General features: G+C 48.2%; 1 protein-coding gene and 1 long non-coding RNA gene across 3 annotated transcripts in view; one reads left to right on the top strand and one right to left on the bottom strand.

The window, feature by feature from the left end:
• CHCHD2 (coiled-coil-helix-coiled-coil-helix domain containing 2) overlaps positions 1–4,311 on the bottom strand; it is a 5,659-nt gene extending 1,348 nt beyond the window's left edge. Inside the window, exons 1-3 of the mRNA XM_017516368.2 lie at positions 4,065–4,311; positions 1,943–2,192; positions 869–1,013 (exon numbers count right to left, since the gene is read on the bottom strand). Coding sequence (XP_017371857.1) covers positions 869–1,013; positions 1,943–2,192; positions 4,065–4,114 — 445 coding nt within the window. The 5' untranslated portion in view covers positions 4,115–4,311. The remainder of the gene's footprint in view (positions 1–868; positions 1,014–1,942; positions 2,193–4,064) is intronic.
• A 104-nt stretch (positions 4,312–4,415) lies between these two features.
• LOC108294478 overlaps positions 4,416–7,259 on the top strand; it is a 31,212-nt gene continuing 28,368 nt past the window's right edge. For both annotated transcript variants that reach the window (XR_005197964.1, XR_001821061.2), the window contains exon 1: positions 4,416–4,789. This is a non-coding gene — a long non-coding RNA (uncharacterized LOC108294478). The remainder of the gene's footprint in view (positions 4,790–7,259) is intronic.

Here is a 7,259-nt window from a genome sequence, read left to right as displayed (position 1 = left end):
TTTTTTTTTTAAAATAAAAAATAGAGATGGGGTCTTGCTATGTTGCCCAGGCTGGTATCAAACTCCTGGGCTCAAGCAATCCTCCCACCTTGGCCTCCCAGAGTGCTAAGTGATTGAAGGCATCCTGCAACTAACAAGACACCCTAAATCTCAAGAGTTCCCCTGAGGAACTTAATAAACTCCTTTCACTCAATGAGGTACAGAGTACAGATAATATATCAGTCTTTTTGTCTATTCCTGGATTTTGGTAAAAAACCGGAATCTAATTTTATATTCATGGCCTTAAGGCGAGGAGGTCACTCTCATCAGTAACCACAGTAAGACCTGGCATACTGATTTACACCTTCTCCATTTTTTTTTTTTCAAATTTGGGACGGAGCCTCGCTCTGTCACCCAGCCTGGAGTGCAGTTGTGGGATCCTGGCTCACTGCAGCTTCTGCCTGCCAGGTTCAAGGGATTCTCCTGCCTCAGCCTTCCAAGTAGCTGAGATTACAGGCACCCACGAACACACCCAGCTAATTTTTTGTATTTTTAGTAGAGCTGGGTTTTGCCGTGTTGGCCAGGCTGGTCTCAGACTCCCAACCTCAGGTGATCCACCCGCCTTGTCCTTCCAAAGCGCTGGGATTACAAACATGAGCCATTACGCCTGGCCTATACCTTCTGATGGAAGAAGAAAATTCAGAAAATGACTCACAAAATCGACTAGGAAACTCTGGCCCAGTTGTTAGGAGTTAATTCTAGAGAAATATCAACAAAGTCTTCTCCAAACTTATCAATTTAATTTATTAAACACAGATTCCCGTAAGTTCTACAGGGTCCAGGAATACCACGGTGAATTAAGCAGATGCAAATTGGACAAATCACCTACCATTTGCAAGTCGGCACTGTTTCAGCACCTCACTGAAACCTTCACAGAGCTTGATGTCACCCTGATTCTGGGCACACTCCAAGAACTGTTTGATCTCATAGAAGCAAGGCTGCTGCTGCTGTGCTGGCTGGGTTCCCTGAGGCTCCTGTGAAGGCAAAACATTCATTATTGCTAAGAAAGCAAATCATATTTACGCCTAGACAATGAAGAGTATATCCTCTTTGAGGTTAAAGGGAAATGGAACTAGCACCAGATGCAAATTAAAGCTTCCATCTATCTATTAACATGGAAAGTGAAAACATTTAAATCTTTAAAAAATATTTTAGGCCGAGTGTGGTCGCTCACATCTGTAATCTCAGCACTTTGGGAGGCTGAGGCGGGTAAACCACTTGAGGTCAGGAGTTTGAGACCAGCCTGGTTAACATGGTGAAACCCTCTCTGTCCTAAAAATACAAAAATTAGCTGGGCATGGCACTGCATGTCTGTAATCCCAACTACTCAGGAGGCTGAGGCAGAATTGCGTGAACTTGGGAGGTGAAGCTGCAGTGAGCTGAGATCATGCCACTGCACTCCAGCCTGGGTGACAAAGCAAGACTCCATCTCAAAAAAAAAGAAAAATTTAAATAAATATTTTTAGTTTCAAGCACACCAGAAATACCAGAGTATACACACCTATGCTCATTACACGAGAAAACCCATACATATCAGAAAGACAGGCAATGGCAAATATCAGGTAAAAGAGCACAGAACTATTTGAGATTTTTGATTCCTTAACTAAGATCAAGACAGGATTGTAGGAAGTAACACTGAGATAAAATATTCAAAGGGATAGCGGTTATTTTACAGGGAGTCAGGCTGGATTGTTACGTCTACTCCTTGGGAAGAAATACAGTTTGTACAGTACTTGGTGGTGGCCTAAGGCAGTAACTCAACAGCCAGATGTAGCTTTTGATAACCCATTGTCAACAGTGGGTTCTAAAACCCAAGACAATTCCTACACACAAGGAACTTAGAAATGTCTGGTCTTTCTCATAAAATCCACCCATGGAAGGGAAATGCTGCCTAAATTCTCACCTGGTAAGTGATGTCAGGCCTCGCAGGCTCAGGATCACTTCCTCCACTGAAGCCCCCAGTAATGGCATGGCCCAGTGTGTGCCCCACAGCAGAGCCCACAGCCACGCCAGCTGCAGTGGTTGCCATCTGGGACAGCAGACCTGGCTGCCGGGGCGCAGCAGCAGGAGAGCCAACTGCAGAGGGGGGTGCCGCTGCTGGTGGCTGAGCGGCTGGTGCTGGCCTGGGCGCAGCTCTCATCTGAGGGGCCCGGCTGTGAAAGAAAAAAACAAAGCGTAAAAGTTCCCACTTCCAACCAGTTTTGGAAATTGTCAACTTAATAATAACATATATTAAAATAGACCTCAAGGTTTTCATTTCAAATTATTTACATCGCTTTACCTCTTTAATTTTTTTTTTTTGGACAGGGCCTCACTCTGATGCCCAGGCTGGAGTGCAGTGTCATGATCCCATCTCACTGCAACCTCGGGTTCAAGCGTTTCTCCTGTGTCAGCATCCCCAGTAGCTGGGATTACCCGCATCCGCCACCACACCCAGCTAAGTTTGTGTTTTTCGTAGAGACAGGGTTTCACCTTGTTGACCAAGTTGAACTCCTGACCTCATGTGATCCACCCGCGTCCCAAAGCATTGGGATTATAGGTGTGAGCCACAGCGCCCACCCACTTTTAACTTTTCTTATAATAGTAATTGCCAAGGGCAAACTATTTTTCCTGCTTCTTTGCAACCATTTCAATGTATTCACATAGCCCACAGTATCTTTCAAGACATATCCAATACGTATGTCATAAGAAATATAGACTATTAAAAAGAAAGATTCTTACAGAATTCATTCATTCAGATATTAGGTAACTACAAGGCGCTAGTAATGTAACTAAGAGACAAAAATCTCTGCATTCATGGAGTTTACATTTTTTTTGAGGGATCAAATAATTAAAATAGGCTGCAGAGCTGTGGCTCTTGCCTGTAATCCCAGTGATTTGGGAAGTGGAGGCAAGAGGATCATTTGAGGCCAGGACTTTGAGATCAGCCAGGGCCACATAGTGAGACCCTGTTTCCACAAAAATACAAAACAGAATAAAGTTGCCAGGTGTGAGACACACCTGTAGTCCCAGCTACCCTGGAGGCTGCAGCGACAGAATAGCTTGAGGCCAGGTCGTCATGGCTGCAGACAGCCATGATTACGTCACTGCACTGAAATCCGAGTTAGAGTGAGACTCTGACTCAAAATATAAATAAATAAAAAAGTCATATTTTAAGTGTTATGGAAGAAATATCAGAAGAGTATGTTGTGAGATATCTCTATTTTAGGGTAATCAAGGAAGGTCTGGCTGAACCAGTAACATTCTAATTAAGACCTAAAGATGGTCAACTGGGGAAAGAATCTAGTCCAATTCCTTCATTTTACACGCTATAAAATAAGACTGGTGAGTGACTCGCCTGAACTATTACACCAAAGCAAGTTCAACTATTCCTCATCTGTACAACGTCCAGACGGTTTCAACAATTTCACTAGGCCAGGATTACTCCTGTAATCCCAGCACTTTGGGAGGCCGCGGCAGGAGGATCTCTAGAGACCAGGAGTTCGCGGTCAGCCTGGGCAACACAGGGAGGTCCCGTGTCTACAAAAATTAGCCGTGCGTGGTAGCGCGTGCCTGCAGTCCCAGCTACTCATGACGCTGAGGTCCAGGCTGCAGTGAGCCGTGACCACGCCGTTGCCCTACAGCCTGGGCAACAGGGGAAAAGCCCTTCTCAAATCACGAAAGACACAATTTCACTAATGTCCTGCACTTATTTAAAAATCTTCACACGTATCACGCTCCCTCTAGCCATTTCCGGATCATTTCATCAGGCCAGGTCAAAAGGTTAACGCCTTCTATCACGTGGCACCTGGGCATAACGTCACGCCTTTGCCGTCGCCTGGATGGGAAACTTTTTCCTTAAGTGAATTCCCTCTCCACACTCCCCCAACACACGCTTTGCGCTCAGTCCACCTCCCCCGGCCGAGGCGGGCCCCGTTGCAATAGGCCTTGCTTCGCCCCCGCCCGCGCGCGGCCTCCCTCTGCATCATGGCGCCAGTGGGGTCTGCACGCTCGCGCTCCGGCCTCAAACCCCGCGATGGGCTCACCTAGCCGGAGGGGCCATGCGGGAAGTACGGCTCCGGCTTCCACGCGGCATCCTAGCGACGGGGCTACTCGGCCTTCAGACGTGCAGTGACCAGGGAAGAGCTCAGCAGCTTCTGAGAAAACCGGAAGGCGGGAGGCGGCGCTGGCCTCAGCTCGCAACCAATCAGCGCACAGGCAGACGACTTCCGTTCTCCAATGTCTCCGGGGCCCTGAAGGTCACTGAAGGAGCAGGACGTCACGAGGACGCCCAGTCCCCTCCCCCAGCCCCCGCCTCGAGTTCCCATTGGCTCCGCGTGAGGGGGGCTCTGACGTCACAGGAACGCTCCCTCGGCGACGTCACAGGGGCGGACCTTCGGTGGTCGGCGTCGCAGGACGGTCTAGCGCCTGCAGCGTGGCTGTTTTTTCGTCAGAGTGGAGCCTAGCAGCCGCGTCTTCGCCGGTCCTGGGTGTTGCTGGCTGAAGAACGGCAGTTGACAAACTCCGACCCGGCACAGCGTTTGTGTCGGTAGAACACTGTCCGGGCGCGGTGGCTCCCGCTTGTAGTCCCAGGGCTTTGGAAGGCCTAGGCGGAAGGATCCCTTCAGGCCGGGAGTTCAAGAGCAGCGGGGCAACATGGTGCGACCCCGTCTCTGTATTCCCACCTGAGCCTCCCAGCTACTTGAACCCCAGGGTTCAAGGCTGCAATGAGGTGTGGTCCCACCACAGCACTCCAGCCTGCGAGACTGAGGTAAACCCTGTCTAAAAAAGTTAAAAAACTATCCGAGTGTGCAACGAGGGGGACTGCTTAAAGAAAACATGAGGCCGAGGCCGGGCGCGGCGGCTCATGCCTGTAATTCCAGCACTTTGGGAGGCCGAGCGGACGTAACACCTGAGCTCAGAGTTCGAGAGCAGCCTGACCAACGTGGCGAAACCATCTCTGCTAAAATACAAACATTAGCTGGGCGACATGGCGCACCCCTGTAGTCCCAGCTACTCCGGAAGCTGAGGGAGGCGAATCTCTTGAACCCGGGAGGTTGCAGTGAGCTGAGCTCTAACCACTGCACCCCACCCTGGGCGACAGAGTGAGGCTCCAGAGTTTGAGACTAGCCTGGACAATGTAGTGAAACCCTGTCTCTACAGAACAAACAAGCAGGATTCGCCTGCCTCAAGCGATTCAAACAAACAAAGCAGTATTCTCCTGACTCAGCCTCCTGAGTAACTGTGTTCACCTGTGGCCCCAGCTACTTAGGAAGCGGAGGCAGGAGGATCAGTTGAGGCCAGGAGCTCAAGGCTGCAGTGGGCTATGAGCATCCCACTGCTCTCCATCCTGAGCAATAGAATGAGACCTTGTTTTTAGATAGCTAACTGGCTAGATAATTGATTCGTAGTTTCCTATCAGAAATTTTTTCCCCTAGATTTGAATACGTTTTCCTTTTTTTTCCTGAAACGGAGTCTTGCTCTGTCTTCCAGGCTGGAGTGCAGTGGCGCAGCCTCCGCCTCTCAGGTTCAAGCGATTCTCCTGCCTCAGCCTCCTGAGTAGCTGGGATTACAGGGGGTGCTACCACCCTTGGCTAGTTTTTGTATTTTTAGTAGAGATGGGTGTAGGGAGAGCCCTCACACACCACCTGTGGGTACTCGGAGCTCGGTGGCAGTAAAGGAACTGAGAAAAAGGTTAAGACTGAAAGTGGAACCATGGGGCCATCACTTGTACTGGAGGCAGTGAAGGCCCTGAGCTCCGGTTTGCACAATATTGAACACAGTCACTTTTTTTTTTAAATTGTACTTTGGGGTACATGTGCACATCCTGCATCGTGCAGGATTGTTGCATAGGTACATACATGCCATGGTGGTTTGCTGTCTCCATCTCCCCCCTCTCCTGTCGCCTGCATTAGGCATTAAACATAATCACCTTATCTATAGTGCTGGTGGTAGGGTGAATCAGTGAAGGAGAGGCTGTGCATCAAACCTAAAATGGATGGCAGTGGTGGTTTATGTGAGTTTCTCAAGAGCTAAAAGCATATGCTTATCAATAGACAGTGCAGCTGGTGGGAGCGTGCTTATCAAGGAGCCTACATGTCTGTTTACATTCCAGTGCTTCAAGGGAGTGTTATGTCCTTGGGCACTATGTTTAGAATATCAGAGTTTAGGTCACTTTGTTCCTGGGAACATGGTAGCAATAGAGAGGCCTTCCACAGTTTATTGTTCTTGATTTCTTTTATATGTATACGTTACTTATACCAGTTTATGTAGGCACACTGTAAAAACCTTCCTCTATAGCTGCTCCCCCCAACAGATCGGGTTTCACCATGTTAGTCAGGCTGGTCAGGAACTCCTGACCTTGTGATCCACCTCCCTCGGCCTCCCAGAGTGCTGGGATTAAAGGTGTGAGCCACTTCGCCTGGCCTTGAACATGTTTTTCTAAAGTAGCATTCAACACATCAGCATTTTATAGTGTTATTAGTGGTTAATATGATTGTTTTTCTGAAATGCAGTATCCTTTACAAAAGCAGTTTTTTCTTTCAAAGCACATAGATAGGTTCATAAGTGAATTTGTGTGATGTTGTCAACCTTGGTACCATTTTCTCCAGTTGATTGGAACAATCAATAATTTCAGGTCACTGTTGGCCTTCGAGGAAGAGCCCAAAGGCAACAAGCAAGGGTGCTGGTGTCCAGTCGCCTTCTAGAAGCATTTTCACCTTCCCTTAAGGTTTCCCTTCATGAACATAGAAGTACTGTATGTAGAATTGACCCAGTGCTGCCCCGGCAGCTTTGTATATTAGGCTAAATTTACAATTCTTACCTTTATGAGAGGTGCCCTGGTAGGCTAGTGGAGTTACACAGGAAGTCTGATCTCAGCTGCACTATCCAGAGATGCAATATGGGTTCAATCAAATAACATTCTCTGAGCCTGTTTCTTTAGCTGTAAAGTAAGAATAACAGTTACGCACATCTAAATAGACAACTGTATTTGAATGGTCTTTTTTTTTTCTTTCTATGAAACTGTCTTTGCCAGGCGAGGTGGCTCACACCTGTAATCCTAGCACTTTGGGAGGCTAAGGTGGGTGGACCATGAGGTCAGGAGATCGAGACCACCCTAGCCAACACGGTAAAACCGTGTCTCTACTAAAATACAAAAACTAGCTGGATGTGGTGGCACAAGCCTGTAGTCCCAGCTATTTGGGAGGCTGAGGCAGGGGAATCACTTGAACCCGTGAGGC

The sequence above is a fragment of the Cebus imitator genome, unplaced genomic scaffold, assembly GCF_001604975.1.
Source record: "Cebus imitator isolate Cc_AM_T3 unplaced genomic scaffold, Cebus_imitator-1.0 Scaffold581, whole genome shotgun sequence".
Taxonomy (NCBI): Eukaryota; Metazoa; Chordata; class Mammalia; order Primates; family Cebidae; genus Cebus; species Cebus imitator.
Note: the sequence above shows the minus strand (reverse complement) of the source record. Positions and strands in the feature narration are given on the sequence as shown.